The following is a 19,988-nucleotide window of genomic DNA, read 5'->3' on the forward strand; positions in this document are numbered from 1 at the left end:
GTTGTAGCCTCTTTTGTTATTTTTGTGATTTTTTATTTTTGCTTTGCGCAATATTTTCACCTTGTTTTTTGTGTGTATTATTTTTGGCTTTTATGATTTTTTCTTTGTTTTCGTTTCATTTTCTTCATTTTTTTTTGTGCAATTAAACACGTTGAAGAAAATATAAAAAAATAAATGGGCAAGAGTGAAAATGAGCGAGGAAAAAAATATACAAAACACGAAAAAAATGACAGCTTAAAAAATTGTCTTTTTAGCCCATGCAATTTTTATGGGCAAATGTTTATCCTGTGTTTTCTATTTTACGACTGCGCGTAATGGAATTGAATTGAAAGTGTTTTCTTTGGTCGCGCTGGAAAAACATTTGCGGCACAAGATATTAATTATAAGCTTTTTAGTCGTTGCTAGTATTTAGTGCTAACTTTTAAACCAAAGCATTTGGTGCCTTTTTAATTTATTATCGAGCTACCTTCTTCATATTAACTATCTAGTAATGTGGAAGAAACTTTAATCTTAGTTTTAGTTATTTTATAGTAACTAGCTTGCATTTAATTCAAATTGCAAACAGCACCCCTATATTATATTAACAGTTATCCTCTTGGCACCCTTAATTTCATAAAAAAAGGGGGTCCATAGACCCTATTCAACTGCCACCTTATTCATCTTGAAGTCAATTCAAATCCAATCTGCGCGATTCGAGGTGGTATTCGCAGGGCGAGCGAGCGAGATAGCTGCTGTGTGGGAGTGAGAGGGGGCTAGGGCGGTACAAAGGGTCGGGCAGCGCCCTCATCAGCTGTCAGCGGCAGCAGAATGAGGCCCATTTGATGAAGATGTTTCTGCAATTGTTAAGTGTATCTGGGCCCTTTCGATGTTTGCTGTTTGCTATTTGCTATTTGAGCTGGGAAATGGAAGGAGGCCACAACACATCAAAATTATACTCGATATGTTAACAAGTTCAGATACAAAAGAGATGACTGGTCCCAAGAGATGCCAGAGATAGCCCACATAAATAAGTATCTCGTGGCTGGTGGTAGCTCGTATCTCGTGTCTTGTATCTTGTATCTCGTGTCTTGTATCTGATGGATGCACCTATTGACACCCAATAAACAAGGCGAAAACAGCAGCTGCGACCGAAGTGCTTTGATTTATTTATCAGGGGCAAGAAATCAACGTTGGGTGTTTTTTTTATCAAATCTATCTAATTATACATAAACTTTTACTTTTTTACAGTACCAAGATCAGTTTGCAAACGAAAAAACATTGGCCAGATATAATTTGAGGCATAAGCCTCGCTTTTTTTGTTTCCCCCAATTGTTTCACATTTGGTAATGCAATAATTGAGTTAATTAGCCAAAAAGGGAAAACACTGTTTCACAAATGGATTAAGGGGACAAAGATGCTAACTTAATAAGTGACTTGTTAATTATCCGTCGGCGGCTGCATCTGCAACTGTCTCCCTCTCGCTCTCCGTCTCTCCACTTTCTCTGTCGCACCTGCAGCTGCCGGTAAAAGCCAGCTGGCTCCTGGCTATCCCTCTCCCTTTCACTCGTTCGCCCCATCTCACTTCCTCACGTGACTCCTTTGCGTGTACCGTTCACCGGATGGTGGCCAAAAAAAGCAAAAAGCCACGACAAAGGAAAACTTGGCAACGCGTTCGAACCTCGAACATGTTTGCTGCACCTGGCTTTATTGTTCAAAAGGGTGGCTTAAAAGGGGGAGGCGGTTTGCAGGGGGGGGGGGGGGTTTCTTACCTTGGCCAGCAAGAGCCGGCTTTTCGAAAGGGGTGCAAAATGGAAAAAAAGCACACACACACAAACACACGCACAACTAACACAGCGGACTGTGCACATGTAAACCCTCCGGTAAGGAGGCTCTACCCCTTTCGGTTTTTGGCCAGGCCGGCACTTTGCGAATCTATAAAAGTATCGGGCCGCATAAAAAACGAGCTCAGTTGTGAACGGTACTTTGTAACGGCAACCGGCGGCAGCACGCGCAACTAACGGTTCACTGGAAAAGTAGAGAAAAACCACCGAGGAAAAACTTAGTGGAAAAGCACCGAACATTCGTACCGTTCGTAGCATTTACTGCTCGGATCGACTGCCGCAGTAACTTGTCGCTCATCCTCGAAAGAAATAAAAAATAGAAGCTGCAACCAGTTCACATAATCCTGCCCCCCCCGGATGGCCTGCACAAGAGTCAACCATTTCATCACCCCCCTCGGTAAGTCATAACACCCCCCGCCTAGGATTCCCACTCTCAATCCCCCATCTATTCCATATCTCACCCACGGAGATCCCGGCAAAACCCCCCAAAAAAATAAATCCATCGGCTTAAAACTTGGCAAAACTCAGCTCCAAACTCAACCATGCTGAGCTGAACGTATTTGACTAGAGCGAGCACTGCAAAAAATAAAGGTGTACTTCATGGTGCGAAAAATTATCGCACTGAATATATAATATTCTCTTTTACTGCCGTTAATATCCATCCTCTATTTATAACAGAAACCAATCTTATTAGTTAGCCATCGCAGTTTTTGTTTTCAGTGCATGTAAATCTGCATCTGTCAGTGCGGCAGCAGCTTCAGCATCAGTATCTCTGTCTGCTTTGTATCTTTTGGGTTGTAAAAACATCTGTGCTTGTCGTTCGGCATCCGTATTTGCTGCCGTTTGCAACGGGCCAACTGCAATGCTACCAACCACTCCCACCCACCCAGCCAGCCACCAGTCGCACATTGCGTATACGCAACGTGGAGCGCGGATTTAACTAAAAACCGTTTGCGCCCGAGCTGTCAGCAAATGGCAAGCACTTTCCGTTGAAATCTCCCCCGGGTCACCCGGTTTTTATATATATATGTATGTGTGGGCTGCCCTGCTCCATTTTCGATATCTTTTGTGGGATCTCGGACAAGTGCTACTTCTGGCCAACTTCTGGCCAGAACTTCTTGGCCAGCTAGCTACTGGTTGGTTGGCTATTCGATTTCCATTGTCTCTTTTCGAATGGAAACCCATGTGCGTGTAGGCAGGAGTGGCCAACGATCGATGGAGAGGGTCTGTCTGTGCGTGTGGGCGGTCCTCGGAGCTCCCAGTTTGGCCATCCATCTTGCCACCAAACCCACCAAGTTCGTGTGTCTCCAGGGCGAGAAGACGCCACATTTGGCTCACTTTTGTTTACACTTTGATTTATTTACGCAGCCTCGAAAAGTATTTCATTCAATCGCAACGATGCGAATTTTATTCACTTTCCGAAATTTTTCTATTCTCGTGAAACTTTTGCTAAACATAAAAGTGCCAAAGTCTCGAAATCGAAATGGAAATCAAAACCAAGATCCGTTTCAGATGCACAAATCATGGACAAAATGACAGGGGAGTTGGGGCTGCCTTGGGCTTTTGTCACTGGTGAAGTTTTTGTCGAGTGCATGAAAATACGAAAAAATTAATGCGTTGGCTATTCTTGAAAAAATCATACGCAATGCATTTTAATTTTTCGTGTCTCTTGTTCGTTTTTTGTTTGTAAATATATAGTTTTTAAATGTGTCAAGTTTGCTTTTATACGCGTCAGAGTGAGAGAGGCAACGCCGAAAATAAAAACAATATAGCGAAACAAACAAAAAAAAAAAATGAAAAAAAGTCGAAAAAAGACCCAAAGACCTGATTTCAGGGTGGCTTAGTTTTGTTTACCCATTTTCGGGCCACTTTTCTTTTACTAACGTGTGCAGAAGTGAAAAAGTTTTAAAGATATATGGTAAAAAAAAGTTTCCCAAGTCATATTTGTATCAAAGGAAAGCTGTGAATTAAAATTACTATCCAAGTTGTAAGACTTTAATTACCATTTGCTTCCGTTTGCTGAACTAAATTTGGCCAAAACTTCTGACTGCTATTAAATTCAGCAACTGATTTGTGTCGTTCTCCCCCATTTTCCAGCGCAGAAGTCAACAGTTTATAGTGTTTAATCATTCTTAAGCTGTCTCCACCTCCGCACCACCCCTTCACCCCTTCACCCCTTCACCGCTCTTCCCTTTTGGATCACCTTTGACCTTCATTAGTGTCAGACCCTCTCGCATTCGCATTAATCTAGGCAGACATTTCAAGTTGAGCTGTTGCAAGACAATGGCTCAAGCAGTTTTGTAGTTTGTCTTGTCGGCCAAGGTGCACACGCACACACTCCAGATACAGATACAGATACATTGATGGTATCTTTGAGATACTCACTCGCACAAACGCATACAAAATAGAGCTCATAAATCAGTGCAGAAGCGAAATAGTGTGTAAAAAATTGTTGTGCAACTAGGCTTTTCTGAACCAAAAATGTTAACAAATATTTTCAACTTTTAAGCTAATCAATTTAACTTTCAAATAACAAGTATATATGCTGCTAGTTAGTGCTTCAGAAATTGAATAAATTCCGTAAGAAATTGCCGGATTATGCAACCATTCGAAGTTGCACCCCCGCCAGCCCCCACTGCCCACCGACCAGCCACGCCCCCGCCACGCTGAGGCGCCCCAAAGTCTCAAAGCGACACAAACAAAGAACTCGAGTGGCGTGTGTGTGTGTGTGTGTTGCACAAAACCGACGCGAAACGAAAAGTCCGAAAAAACAACACACAGTCGGCTGAAGGAAAAACCTTCGCGGCGGAAAAACAAAAAATAAGCAGAGCAGCGATGTGAAAAGTTGAATGCCTAACAACTTGAAACACGCTAAAAATGCGAAAAAAGAGATCCACACACAAAAAAAAAACAATAAATAAAGAAAAACAAAAGTCCAAAGATGGAGCACACAATAACTATAACAACAAGAACAATGAGTCGGAAAATGTGGAAATGTCTTGGGAATCTTGCAAAATGGATGAAGCTGCTGACGTTGTTGCTGCAGTTTGCTGAATTAGATAAAAGTTTAGGAAATGTTTATGCTCGAACTAAGGCGCAGATGAATAGCGCAGGAACTCCTTTTACCAAATACCCTCGATGGAGCAGCCAAGGGTGCAAAAGTCTATTGGGATTCACATGCATCTGGTGTGGGTTTCTACACAAACTTGACCAGTCGGATTGCTCGGAAAATGGTGCAAGTGAAGCTACGTAATTATTCAATGGGAAAACTCAAACTTTTGGTCATTAAAATGATATTTGGTTTGTTTATACTGCGACTAGATGTTGTTATTCATATCTTAGTACATATATTGCTTGCAGTATCAATTCCAGGGTACTTCACTTGCAGTGCCAACCATTTTCCCTCAGATTTATTTTTATATTTTTAAACTCAGGTAGGATAAGGCAACCTGGCAAATGGCAGGCGGAAATGCACCGAAAATAAATGTGGGTAAAAATGCCAAGGAGAAGTGGAAAACGGTGTTTGCTTCGCCCGGACGGGAACTTTAGTTGCCATTGCAACTGCAGTTAGTGGAATGTTGTCTACACGTAAATATTTCACACCAAACTCAGAAGGGGGGTTCTTCTTGGAGTTGGAAGAACAGGGACGTATCTGTGAAGGGTGGTGGGGGGAGGGTGGTATTTCGGCCGGAAAAGTGCCTAACCAGCGCAATGTGCAAATACAAATGCAATTGCAACAGCGGAATATGAATCACAAGCTAAAAAGTGCAGCCACCAAGGGAACTCCGCATACTCATCGCTTATCGGCGATTTGCGTTTTTCCCCCCTTTCACCTGTCTTCACCACCACTCTCACCAACGCTTTTCATTCATCAATGTGCTTCGAAAGAGGTGAAAATGAAACAAAAGAAAGAGAGAGCTGAAAAAAACAACGAAAGAAGAGCAACCGAAGAAGATAAGACAGCAAAGATTCGCGGATTGGCGATAAACAAAAACAAAGGCAAACGATTGCGAAAACTGCAGTGCAAACCACAAACAAACATGCTAAGAATGCATCCCATAGATACAGATACAAATACACATACAGTGCTACAAATTATTATAAATACAAATTAATCAAACAAAAATTCAGATTATTCAGTATATAAAGTATATGAACTCTAAATTACACACTATTCATTTGTAACAATCGATAGCACAGGTGTATGTATAATAGTGATCCCACTTAGCGAGTGAGCACTGTAGGCATGCATCTGACGTGTGAATCGACACTAAGCGGTCTCAACAAATGCTTTTAATAAGAGCAGCCAAATAAAAGAGATTGAAAATTTACAAAATCTGGCGAAAAGTGAAACGGAACCCAGCCAGGGTCACATTCTCTAGAGAACGGAACCCAAACCAATTCGAATTGCGTTGAGGTGAGGGGTTCTGTTGAGTGAGTCAGGCCCACGCAATGCGAACACCTGAAGTCCCCATCGATTGGTGGCCCATAGAGGGAAGGGGTGAGGTGTCCCAAACGAGTTTCACACGAAACGTGGGCCAAAGTCTTTGACGTCAGCAATTGAAGTTGGTCGACAACTATCAAAGCCGAGCCATTGACACAATTTGTATACGCGATTTGCACTTGCAAAAAGTGTGACTCTCATGTGATAAATATTTAAAAGCGGAAGATTGTGTTTAGCAATGTAATTAATCAGATCTCAGCTAATTGAAACTTTGCGACATATTTCAATTTCAATTTAGTTTCAAAGGAAGCGCACTAAATATACGTAGCTAAAAAATCACACCGATGTTTGATTTTTCGATTATATTCTTTATCAATATTTTTTTTTGTTAAATAGAGTATGTTTCAGCCGAAACCATTTGATCCAATGCATCGCACCGTTGTCATGTAGTATTTATGATAGAATTAAGCAAAAATCACGGACAAACCGAATGCAAATCGTTTACAAAGAGTTATCACAGCTATTTGGGTTATTATTTTGCATTGACGCAATGTGAAAAAAAAAAGGAAAATAAAATCACCAAAGCTGAAAAACCAAAATCGAGAAAAACACAAAAATGCCCGACAAATAGCACAATAAGAAAAAAAACATAGAAAACGCTTATATATGTATGTGAAATCAAATATTCTGGCAATTAAACAGCAGAAATTGTTGGTCGCCGCTTGTTTTGCATTTTTTTTCCTTCGGGTTTTATTTAATTTTAATGGCTGCAACCACAACACGAATTATGCAGATTTACAAACGCCGACAAAAAGGCGAGAAAGTATTTATAATTAAAACGGTTCTCGCCAAGGGCCTGTGGACTGACCACCCATAGATGATAGTTGCTCCCGATGATCAGCGCTGCATCCGATAGATAGATAGCTATATAGATAGATAGATGCAATCGTAGCGTATATCTGGCGGATACCCGACCAATCTGCATCTGCAAATGACCACAAAGTGAGAGCGTTGCACAGTTAACTCAATTAACTTATAAAATGTAAACTATGCGAGCCAACAGCTACACCATATAGCATATGTGGCTCCAGCTCCCAGACGAGATCCCCAACAACAAGCTCACTGAGCTAAACGGCAACGGTGATTAACTTTTGTCCATCTACCGCAGCGATGGTCGCGTGACTCACGAGCTTAGATAAGTTTTTCAAGTTTATATCAACAGGAAATGCCAAGCATTATTCAGCAAAGTATAGAAATATTTCATAGAATATTAGATTGATACTTTGTTAGTACTGTTCGGTGCACCGTTTACTTAAAGTTGAGTTTCTCAAGTTGGAATGCTTGTGCAATTGCCCATCTCTAGCGCATTTCACAGTTTCCAACCTCGGCCCATGCCCACAGTTTTCCATATGTAGATGCGTGCGAAGAGATACGTGAATGTATCTACAAGCTACAAGTTACGCTTTGCAGACTCGCGTACTCACCTGAGCGCGAATAATTACCACGCCAAGAAAAGGGGAGCAAAAGGGGAAGGGGCAGATGAGCAGGGGGCAGAGAGGGAGCGGTAAAGGTAGGCGCCGCGCTTTTGTCCACAGAAGAAGAGGCGGCAAAGGGGGCGGAACGGGCCCACCGACTGCGGCAACAATGTTGGTGAACGTTGAGGAAGCGAATGTAGATCGGCGATATATATATGTACATATATCTACCCAAAGGGGCGGAGAGCGAGGGGCGTGGCGGCAGGTGGGTCATCGACGGGTCGAGGGCAGCGCCAGCGGTGCTAATGTGGTTATGAACGCCAGTTGGCAGGTCAGCTCGTCTCCGTCTTGGAGCCGAAGTCGTTGCTAATCGAAATGTGATAATCGGGGCGGGGCAGGGTCCAGTTCATTGAGCTCCAAAGTGGCGGCCAGGGGGAAATTCGCACCAACTTTGCGCTGCTATTGAACCCATTAATGACGCCGCTTTTTCCTTTATGAGCGCGATTTTCTCGGCTCGTGGAAAGTCGCACGAAAAATGGATCGCACATTAGCTTGGGAAAACCGCTCGACCAGCGGTGAAATCATAATAATGAGAAAACGAATGCAAATATTTATTGGAAAAGCCCTGGGCACGTTCCTTGGGAAATGGATCTTAAGGCAGAGTTTGCATTTTTGTTTCCCCAGAGAAAAGTGGTAAAATAAACCCATTTACCCATGATATTCATTCTGTGATGAGATCTTTAGCTTGTTTGCTTAAGTAAGAACTATTTAAGCACCAATTTGAGCTGTCTCGTTTTAGAACATTCCTCTTGGTTCTTGGTGCGTTCCCCCCAACTGGTTACTTCCTTTCTTCCTTCCTTCCTGTCTTCCTTCCTTGGCAATCTGCTGTTTATTTGTCTTTGCGTCCCCCAGAGAAAAACGCGAGAACAAAAGGCTTGTCAAGCCATTTCCATTTTCATTTCCATTACCGTGCGAATTCTGCTCGCTTTTCATTCGCTTTTTTGCCATTAACATTTTTCACTGCTCACCCACTCAGCGGATTCAGGGCGCATAATTGCCTTTTGATGTTGCTGCTTGCCCTTGGCCATGGTCATGTTGCACCCCTGCTCCTTGCTGCTTTTGCTGACCACTTAAGGCCACATTAATTGTTATGATTTACAATGGGAAAAATCATAAATTAATTATTCATGGGACGGCAAACAAGCGGAGACGGATGAAATTCCTGCCCTGGGTCAATGTTCCATTGGCTGGGCAATTTCCGCGCAGTTTCCTTCCTGGCCAGTGGCCACCAAATCGAAGTGGCAATCGGAATCGGAGGCAGATCAGCTACCAATTAGCTAACGGAACTACGTGCAAATCGTTGCATCTCGCGGCGAGGCAACCGTTCGAGAGCGGCGAAAGATACTTTTGTATCTCGACGGTAAAAGCGGGTTAATTGATGGCTTTTGCATTAAATTGCTTCACTCGACACAATCAGTAAAAGAAGCTGGGAAAAGAGAAAGAGGGGCGGTGGCAATTGACCCGCTCGGCGCTACTTGTATCTTTGAGTCTTTAGCTTCGAAGTTAATTATCACAATGTCTCGCTGAGTTCGTGCTGCAATTTCCATAGATATTTATTAGATCGGACTCGGGCGAAATTCTCATGCCATAAATCAAGCAAAAGCAGTGATCTCAGAGTGCCATCTGCTGGCCATACGTAAAAGTATCTTTGAAATTAGAGGTTTTCAGTTGGTTATCTGCACTGCTCGCAATTTATAAGCATTATATCTAAGTGAAGAGTTCGAAAATATATGTTTTGGATTACAAACGAAAATTGTATCTGCTAAATTTGTTTCGCCTGTATGTGGGTGTTTAATTGGATTCTCCTCCGTCTAGACTTTGTCTCGTGGGGCCACGCACTTAAATCGCCTGCGTGCCTAATTTATTGATATGTCATCGTCTGCCCAGCAACCACATCCAACTGCCACATTAATCCCCCCCAACATTTGGATTCTCCTTGACAATCTTTGCAGTGGCCTCAAGCCAAAGTGTTTGTCATTTCCTGGCATTCCGCAAATACTTGGGTCTAAGTCTTTCGATTTTGGCTGTGTGTAGTTTTCATTTCATTTTCATTTTCGTTTTCGTTTAGTTGCCATATTACGAAACTGGCCGCCTCCCCTTTTCGACTGGTTACTACTTGTACATATATCTCTCTGAATGTTCAATTTCCAAACTGAATGAAACTTTAGCCACGCCGATTCGATCTGCTCTGCCGTTTGCGTGATTCATTTTTCACATTTTTGGTTGCTCCGTTTTGATATGTATGTATGGTATGTACGAGCATTATGCTCGTCTGGTGTCTTTTATACATTTCGTCTTTTTTTTTGTTTTATTTTATATTCTTGTATTTTTTCTATATTTCCGTGTGAACTTCCGTTTTGACCCCCTCCCCCCTGGCCGCCTTTCCCTATGTCCCCTTACTGGACTCTGCTCCCTTCTGAAAAAGGCAAAAGTTTGGAACGTGTTTGAAATATTGATAGCGAAATGAGCAGGGACCACAAGAACAACCTACACAGCTAAGAGCCAATGCAGAGAGAGAAATAATGGTTGATATTTAATATTAATTGACATTTGAATCGGAATTCATAGGTAATATCTTACATATGCGACATTAGGTATTGCATCATCAACTATATGATTTCTTTATTAGATATTAAACACCACTTTTTTCAGTGCACTCGCACCCACTTGGACCTTGCACCATCGGTGGTTGCAGGCAACACCTACTGCAGTCCCAAAGTTGTCCAGAGAACCGACCATCCCCCCGATTCTGTCTGTCGTCGGTCTGCCTGTGGTTGCTGTTCGCCGTCTGCCTCGGTGGTGCTGTGGTGGGATTGTTGTTGCTTTCCTCTCTGGTGGTGGTGTTGTTGTTGGCGGTGGTAGTGGGGCGTGTGACCTCTCCCGCCTGCCCCCTTCGTTGGCCCCTTTTACGGCTGCATTAGACAATAACTGGTAATAATCGTTGAACCGTAAAATAAACATGGATACCCGGTGCACTTGTTTGGGCAGCAACAACAGCAGCGCTCAGGTGGTTCAGGTGGTTCGGTCGGTGGTGTCTTTGTCGCTGCAGGTGATTAGGTCCCGTCCCCCGTCCGCTTGCCACCGTCCATCGTCCGTTGTCGTCTGCCGGACGTTAACTGATTTGTGCATTGACGCGAAGTCGTAGAAATATACGAAAAGACATAAATACTTAAGCAGTGGAGGAAAGCAAAGGGTAAAGTGGTAGAGGTAAGCTTGCGGTTTTCCGCAGATCACGAACCGGCAAAATTACTATAATCATATGCCAACGCTCTGCATTCCATTTCAAACCGATCCGATCTGATAGGTAATTTACATTCGTCATCGAGTTTCGATTTTCTGACCAACACTACATGATTCAGCGGCTATTTATAAACGACGATCAGAATAATCTCCAAAATCAAACGAACGAGCAAAAAGCGATCTTGCACGGCGCGCGACTGAAGTTGGCTTTTGGCGCGCCACGTATTCATATCCCATATTGTCTAGTGGTTAGGATATCCGGCTCTCACCCGGAAGGCCCGGGTTCAATTCCCGGTATGGGAAATATGGTTCAATTCATTTTTTGAATAAACAAATAATTTGATGGTGTTGTTTTTTTACATAAACCTTTTGCAGCATTTCGACTTATTTTGAGATATCGAATGAAGGAACTCAGATTATTCAAAATAAAGGTGAAAGTATTACAAAGATCGGTAAAAACTGTTATTGTAGATCTCTCATCTAAATATAGGGATTACCGTAACTCGTAACAAGCTTTACGATAAGCATACACAAGTCCCATATTGTCTAGTGGTTAGGATATCCGGCTCTCACCCGGAAGGCCCGGGTTCAATTCCCGGTATGGGAAATATGGTTTCAGATCTTTTTTCAACATTATTTTAAAATGAATACACATATTCTAATAAAACTCAATGATACAGGTTTTTGATGTTCAGGATACTACTTCTGTATTCGTTATAATAATGGATTCTGCAAATATCTGCATGTTAAATTATATTTTCAGATAATTCATCTATAAATAATATTACCGGAAATCTTAAAAATGTTTTTGATACTGCATCCCAAGTCCCATATTGTCTAGTGGTTAGGATATCCGGCTCTCACCCGGAAGGCCCGGGTTCAATTCCCGGTATGGGAAATATGGCTACAAGTATTTTTCCATACACAATTACATATTTTGAAAAAACTCACGACATAGGAAAATATCTAACTAGACCACCAAGAATTTGGCAGCTTCAAAAATTTGGACGTTGACTGTGTTCTAAATCTAAATCTCTGAAATCTCTTGACTCGACATCGAGAGCAGTTTGTGCTCCATTCTTTTGTTGAATTTGAGAAACAGCAACAGAAACAGAGGCAAGCTTTTGTGGCCTAAGTTTTATGTTGAGTGTTTTATGGGCCAGTGGCGGACCATGGGAAGGGGTAGGAAAGGGGGGGGGGGGTCCGAGTAAGGGCAAGTGTTTCACACAGTAAACACAAGTTAATGAAATTAAAACGTAAGCAGCAGACACACAAAAACGCAATAAACACAAAAGAAATTACAATTAAATTGAAAGCAAAGAGAAAGACCATTTATTGGAGTGCGAGGAAGCGAGATGGCTATAGGACGGACGGAGACAGAGCTAGCCTGCTTCCCACACGCGCCTCTCTTCACTCCTTTGCCAGTGCAACTTGACATGCAACCCGAATGGAAATGAACTTTGAAGCCTGCGTGGGTCGTTGTTTCTCGGTTTCTCGGCTTGAGAATTCCAAGACGCCGGCTATCGCGATGCTCCACTTGCCCCTCTCACTTTTCCCCAGCCCTCCGCATTTTTCTTCTGTGATGGCGTGCGCGACTTTTAATCGCATTCGCTTCAATTGTCGGAATTTTATTGTAAAAAAACCAACTAAGACTTTGGGCGTCAAAGCCTCCCTGGCACCCCCCCCCCCACACCACTTCACTAGCTAAACTATCCCCCACCCCTTTTGGCTTTCCATGCACATCTTTCATAACGCTTCATTATCGTCTCATAGAAATAATGCGAAAAGAAACCTTTGAAAAAATTAAAAAAGTGAAAACAATTCCCAGAGTTGGTGTACACTGTACAGTGAAAGCTCTCATGGGTGACCTTTAAATTATATTGTTTCACTCACTCTTATAATAAAATTATATGTCTTTGATCATGGGCTAATAATCCATAAGGTGACCCCGATCTTCTTTTCTAAACGCAATGCTCCGCCTTTCAAGAGCATACAACAAATGGTTTAATATTGTGGGATCTATAAATATTGGTAGTTGTTAGTTTTGGGCCGAATTTTTGTCTGATAAGCCTACGATCGGAAAACCGTAGATCGATTTCTTCTGTGTAAGCTACCATAACTTTAGATTGGATCCCACCATCAGCCGACATAAGAGCCACCCACCTGGTAAACATTTTTCAATTATAGTTTTATAATAATTTTCTCGTCATTGTTGGTAGTTCATGTTGAGCGTGTTGTTGTTGCTTGCAGTCCATTTGTTGTTGCGTTTTGTTAACGTAACTTTCTTCGTTATTCTTTCACTTTTCGACCCGCCCACTGGCTCTCCATAACTTTTGCTCTCGACCCAAAGGCATTTAAGCCGCGTTGTAATTATGTTTTTTTTTTCCGTACATTTCTCTCTCGCTATTTCATTTGGGTGGTGCACCCTGCGGCTTCAGTAATTAAATTTGTTTTTGTCTCCTCTCTGCCCTTTCGCTTGCCAATTGCAACTAACTAACCATATTTACTCAGAAGGAATATCTTTGTAACATCCCAACATCCCAACATCCAGGAATTGCGAAATAATTTCGAATATGTTTCGAGCCAATTTAGCCAGCTCGTTGAACTGCATAAATCAATAAAGGAAAATACGTAAAAAAAAAAATAGGTGGGGATGGATACCCCCACATATTTGATAACCTTAGAAAAGTACTCCGCTGGCAAATAATGCAAATACAAATAGTCAGCATTATGTAAATGAAATGTTTGCCCAATGCAAACACAAAATGCGGTCGACTCACAAATGTAGAACAGCAGCTCAAGGAGCGGGTCACTGGAAAAATTGATTGAAAATGCCATTTACCGCCCACTTTTGATCAAATAAAGGCGATATGTTCCAAATGGAATGTCATTTGATTGAAAACTAATGTCAAATTTAAGTTGTAACTGGCACACAATATTTAAATGAGTTTTATTTAATTTTCAAGGAACGAAATAAATAAGAAGGCAATCATAGTCACTGAATTTTGCCATAATATAATTACATATATACATTTCCCAAGTAATAAACATTTTAAATGTCCTAGTCATTAATATTTTATTTCTGTGTTCCGAGGAGCAAAACGAAAAAACATTAGTGGAGCAGCAAGAAGGAGGTTGGCTTGCATAATCAACTTCAACGGCGAGTTGAACTTCGATTTTTGCCTTTGCCAAATGAGCCGAGCAGGAAGGCAAACAACGGGGGCCACAAGGATAAAAAGAATGGAGGGAGAGGGGAGGGGAGTATGGAACCGAAGCACCGGCACAGAGGAAGTTGGATGTTTGTTTCAAGGATATTGTGCGTTTCAGTGTCCTGCACACGAACAAGTTGCGTGCCAAGGACAGCAGCAGAAAAAGCGGCAGACCAAGTTGAACAAAACAGGCAAAGCTACCAGGAATCGATGTCTGAGGACATTAAGGATACACCTGTCGATATTTTTACAGTTTTGGCATGCGCCTGCCTGCCCCTCGGTACCCATTTTCGGATCCATTAACCGGTTTGCCCAGTTGTGCGCCAGGATCATTAGGGGGACACGACCAAGAGCAACACTTCCGTCTGTGAAACAAGTTTTTGGGCACGAGAAGAGGGCAGGACAACACGACAGGACCTTCTACTATCCCAGTTGTTTTGGGCCAGAGGTAATCACCATTAAAACTCATTACCAAGAGCAACTGCACCGCACCACAACACAACAGGAAAACCAAACCGAACCCGAACACGCCGAAAAGGAACAGGACACGCCATGGGAAGTGTTCAGAACTGGAAGCCGTCGAAAATAACCAAAAACATAAACTAACCAAAACCAAAACATGCACATAAACTAGTTAAACCTCGGGCGAAAGCTCACTGTTTCTTTCGAATTAGGCGGAGTACAAGTTAGTTGCTATCTACTCGGAACAAGGTTGGAATTAATCCTTAAGCTTAAGATATATCTTAAGAGCTCGGAGTTGGAATTGAATATGATTATCGATTAAGTGTCTAACCCAGAGGAAAGTATGTTCTCTCAGTTATGTAACATTTTTTCTAAAAAGTGAAGCAGAATGTATGTATGATGGATAGCCAACTCCATTAGTTCCAACCATACATTACTTTTTTATGCAACATTTAATTTCAAGATTTACGATCATAGATTTCACTAGCATTATATCCCTACAGAGCTCCCCTGCCTTATTGCGAAATGCCCTTCTGGCCAGCTCTTTGACTACTTCCTCTCGGCTAGGAATTCCTCCCGAATTCCGTCTTAATCTCAAGTTTGAGCACTTTCGGGGTTGCATTTTGGCCTTCTTTTCTTTGGTGCTGCCGCAGCGGAAATAAATTTCTTGCGAGTGCAAAAAAGAAATAAATTCTTGACTCTTTTATGGCCGTCTAGTGCCATTAAAAGGGGGAACAGAAAGGGGGCCATTAAAAGGGGGGGGGGGCAGGAGCCCGGGGGATTTAGACCTGAATGATGGCGCCTCTGGCAATGTCGAACATCGTCGTCTGCCAAATCGAGACGCGTCGCGGAGAAATTGCGCTGCAGTTGTCGTCAAAGCCGGAGACAGTCGCAGAAATAGAGAGACAACCTTGAGCTAATTTGGCCCACCGCGTAATCCCCATCGGCACTGAGAGAAAAGAAAGAAAATTGTGGATTATCAGAACGCTAGCATATACTAATGGGTCTCCAATCTCCAAGATATAATATGAATACAACACAGTTTTTTCAAGTGATTGATTTTCTTTTTCGTCCAGACAGCCGCCGCCGGGAGTAGACAGCATTCCGCTCATCTCACCATGACAGAAGCCGCCTCAGCCTCAGATGCTCCTGCTAAGTGGGGCACCGTCACAAGGCAGACGCCCCAAAAATAGACCCCTCATCGGAACGGTGGAGGAGGGGGAGATGCCGCCCAGTACCGTTCTGCAAATGCCGCCGGCTCCGTTGTCATCGAAATCCGGACTGGTGCTGGGCGTCTGCTGTGACCAGCTGATGGCGGTGCAGCCAGTGCAACGGGCATCCGGAGCAGCAGCAACCAAGAGCAATTCCCCGGATTGGGGGAATCACAGGGCGAAACATCATGAAGGGTCTGCCGCGCCTTTCAAGTGGATTCCGCCCTTTTTCATTATCCTCGCCACGCTCCTTGAGGTGAGTAGCCCCACGTTGGGCGCCAAATGTGACCGCTTTTTAATGCGATTACCGTCGAGGGTTGATTGAGGGTCATAACAGTCACATTTAGGGTGGCCTCGAGTTGGGGATGGCGACGGCGATGGGTTGGAGTTGCCATGACATCGCATATAAAAGCACAACATTCCGGCCACATTCTGGTGGGGTTTAATTGTTGGCTTATAGATGTTGCAGCAGTGCAACCAACCCTTGGGATAGCAAACATATTGAATTGGGCGCACATTTAACCCCTGATCTTTTGTGTCTGATGGCTGTCTCGGCAATTACATATTATACCATAATCCTCAATCTTTGAGTTTTACATTTTCATTACTTTTCAAAGCTTAAGAGGTTAGCTATCTTGCAGCGAAAGAGCAAAGCAAAAAGACTTTAAAATAATAACTAAATTCTCCCACAGAAAGTTTTCAAAGTGATCAGTTAGTATCTGGCACAGAACATTTCAAAAGTATTTTATTTAGTCCACTTTTCATTACACTTAACCCCACACCAAAGAATGCCCCAGCGACTTGCAGTCACGTCTCAAACGCGTTTTGTATCTCAAATTAAACGAGATGGCCGTTGAAGAGGGTTGTTTGCTTGGCCATAACAAAGATGCTGTATCGTATTTCAGACCCCAACCTCCAGCTGAAGGGCCCCCAAGTATTCGTTCTATATCACTCACTTACAACAGAGATCTCGTCCAGCAATTGACTTTTGAGGCAAACAAATTGCCGACAGGGCCACACACACCGAACACGACAACTTAGCTACTCGCTCCCCACCCAATGCATTTGTAAATGGAAGTTGGCTTCCGGTTAAAGGATATTCGAGTACCATTGGGGTCGGGGAAAGGGGCAGAAAGGAAGAAGGGATACAGAGTGCGTGCGAAAAATCCAAACACGTCTACGATTTGTTTTCCGCGTCTGGCTTTTTGCACACCACACAGACTGGACGCCGCCAGGCCACAGAAAAACGGGAAATTGGGCAGGAATGAGGGGGGAATAATGGGGTTTCTGGAGTAAAAACGGGTGGAAAGGGCAAACCAGGAGCTGGGGGGGAATTGATGGCGACGTCTCGTCGCTGTCTGCTGGCAGTCTACGCCTTTGGGGGTTGTTCTGGCCACCCCTTCTCCTCCGGGCAAAGCTGTCTCGGCTGTGCGGGCTTGATGATTTTATTGCTTCCCTCTGTGCCTCGGGGGGAATTGGGGGTTCCCCCAAAAGCAGTGCTCATAAAGTGGTTCCGAACTAGTTCAGGTTACAAGAAATGGTTGTTTGGTATGCGTTCCTTTTGCTTTGCTTTTTCAACTTCTATATAACATATAATGAAGCATACATTTTATTCTTAACTATGCAGGTTCTCGTGTTTCTATGGGTGGGTGCTGATCCACCAGAGGATTCTCTTCTGGTATATCGACCCGACCAGCGCCTGCAGCTCTGGAGATTCCTTAGCTATGCCCTGCTCCACGCCAGTTGGCTCCATCTGGGTTACAATGTGCTCACTCAGCTCCTGTTCGGTGTGCCATTGGAGCTGGTACATGGATCGCTGAGAACGGGAGTCATTTATATGGCCGGAGTTTTGGCTGGCTCTTTGGGAACTTCGGTGGTGGACTCGGAAGTTTTTCTGGTGGGAGCCAGTGGAGGAGTTTACGCCTTGCTGGCCGCCCAACTGGCGAGTCTTTTGCTCAACTTTGGTCAAATGAGACACGGGGTAATTCAGCTAATGGCTGTGATTTTGTTCGGTAAGTGAACTGGTATAATTCTAATATGAATTTGCTGTTAGGAATCATAAAAACATTTTCTATCCTTTACAGTTTTCTGCGATTTGGGGTATGCCCTCTATTCAAGAGAACTGGCAATGCATCAGCTGCAGACACGACCCTCTGTCTCCTATATCGCTCACATGACCGGTGCTCTGGCCGGGATTAGTGTGGGTCTGCTGCTTCTCCGGCAACTGGATGGTGGGCTGCGACCACGCCCACTCCGCTGGTTGGCCCTGGGCGTATGGTGCATATTCAGCGCCTTTGGAATCGCCTTCAACTTGGTGAATACGGTCACAGCTCAACTTCTGGCCGAGGAGGAGGGCCAGGTGATCAGGCAGCATCTGATGAATGACCTCGGAATGGGATGATTCCCCAGACGGAAGCCATAGACTGCATCCCGTTCACATACACTCACTCCTCTTAAATGTCTCCTCTTATGCCCTAGTCTAGTCACTAGATTATAAGACTTTTCCCAGGACAGTGTGCTCAAATAACATATCTATCGTCTATCGGATATCCTGGCTCCCACTTCAAACGGGGATTCGCTCAAAATACTCTTAGCTCGTAAGTCCCAACATTTATCTTATGCCAATGCCAAAGGAGTGGAGAGGTTCCTGCCGGGAACTGAGCCTGGCTCACATCAAAGACTAAGGATCGGGTTTGGATTGCTATCGATGCTGATCGATTGTCCATTGAGTTGCCTACTTAGGCTTAATGCCAAACCAGAGCTTAAAGACATAATAACATACATATTATAACTCCAGATACAATTATTTGAAACAAGAAATCTAACTCAATAAATTACCAAACTATAGAGAGTAAACACCAATGTGCCTTGTTTTATTTGAAGCCACCAAAATATGTAATGAAATATCGGACTGGGAATGAAGCCACTCTATTTGAATTTCAATCTGAGGTAAACTGCGTCAAAATGCATGCTAATTCCGCAATCAGCTGAAACAGCTGCAATCTAAAAAGCCAACATTTTGAGAGGCCACACCAGAAATTAATAACAAACAAAAACCGAAATTAGCCATCAACTCTGGACGTTGTTCTATTTTGGCATTGCCTCATCATGGTGCTGGCCCCTCTAGCCAAGTTTCAAATGGGGGGGAGAGTTGATTATTTTTGGTTTTGGATTTCGCATTGGCCGATGATGAAATTGTAAACTTGCACTGAATGTGTTGGTAATTCAATAGCTGCAAGCTACGTCGCTGGCTCCTCTGCTAAAAAAAAAAAAAAAAAACACAGCACCACCCAAAAACCGAGTGCATTTTGATGAGACATTGATGGTTCAATCGAACATTCGACCCACCCAGCCAGTTGAGCCAATTTAGCAAAGCCATTTGCGATTCCTCTCAATCGAATCAGATCGATTCTTCGGAGGATCCCTGATCGCTGAGTAGCAGCAGCGGGGATTATGTGGAGTTCTCGTTAAGTCGTCACCAGTTGCATCGCTCCAAGTTGCCTGGTATCACGAAACGAGTATCTTCCTGCGCCCAACTCAATTGACAGTTGACAACAAATATTTGTGACATTAAATGCGGCTGCTCGCAGATGTGGAACCTCAATGAAACAAGCTCTTCTTAAGAGACATCATCGTGATCGTGCACTGAAAGAAATGCGCAGGAACTATACTCAAAAGTTTAAAAGTTGCAGGGGTCTCCCATTGTTGCTTCTATATGAACTTTTAAAGAGCTTTTCCATATAAATATCTTTCTTGCCATAAAGTACATTTCCTTCTTTATTAGGGCCATTATTTGTCCCAGTGTGCCACCTCCAGTTGAGGTGCAGGTGAGTCCTGGACGACTTGCTCATTTCACTAATTTAATGAAGACCTTTTGCGAGAAAAGCGGCGAGGGGTGAGCCCATTGTCTCCGTGGCTCTCACTCGAGGAGGGACATCCGAGACCAAGACTTCCCCAGATTGATGATGCGGTTTGGTCGGGTAGCTTTTAAACTCCAGGTTCGGCTTACCATCCTCTCAGTTGGCAGAGACGGGACGGGGTGGGCCTGCATCAATAATTTGTGTCCG

The 19,988-nt window shown here is 43.4% G+C and overlaps 2 protein-coding genes and 3 non-coding genes across 6 annotated transcripts in view; 4 read left to right on the forward strand and 1 right to left on the reverse strand.

Annotated features, from left to right (window-relative positions):
* The window catches only part of Ptp61F (Protein tyrosine phosphatase 61F), a 132,765-nt gene that overhangs the window by 26,171 nt on the left and 86,606 nt on the right, over positions 1–19,988 (reverse strand). The gene's annotated exons all lie outside the window — the stretch shown is intronic.
* ru (roughoid) lies at positions 1,965–18,774 on the forward strand. The gene is made up of 4 exons (NM_080051.3): positions 1,965–2,217; positions 15,787–16,177; positions 17,549–17,933; positions 18,006–18,774. Exons 2-4 carry the CDS (start codon positions 15,854–15,856, stop codon positions 18,320–18,322), a joined length of 1,026 nt encoding a protein of 341 aa, NP_524790.1. The 5' UTR covers positions 1,965–2,217; positions 15,787–15,853; the 3' UTR covers positions 18,323–18,774.
* Positions 11,271–11,342, forward strand: tRNA:Glu-CTC-3-1 (transfer RNA:Glutamic acid-CTC 3-1). The gene has a single exon. It is a non-coding gene; the product is annotated as a tRNA-Glu (tRNA).
* On the forward strand, positions 11,575–11,646 carry tRNA:Glu-CTC-3-2 (transfer RNA:Glutamic acid-CTC 3-2). Its single transcript has one exon. It is a non-coding gene; the product is annotated as a tRNA-Glu (tRNA).
* Positions 11,866–11,937, forward strand: tRNA:Glu-CTC-3-3 (transfer RNA:Glutamic acid-CTC 3-3). Its single transcript has one exon. It is a non-coding gene; the product is annotated as a tRNA-Glu (tRNA).

This window comes from Drosophila melanogaster, chromosome 3L (genome assembly GCF_000001215.4).
Source record: "Drosophila melanogaster chromosome 3L".
Lineage (NCBI taxonomy): Eukaryota > Metazoa > Arthropoda > Insecta > Diptera > Drosophilidae > Drosophila > Drosophila melanogaster.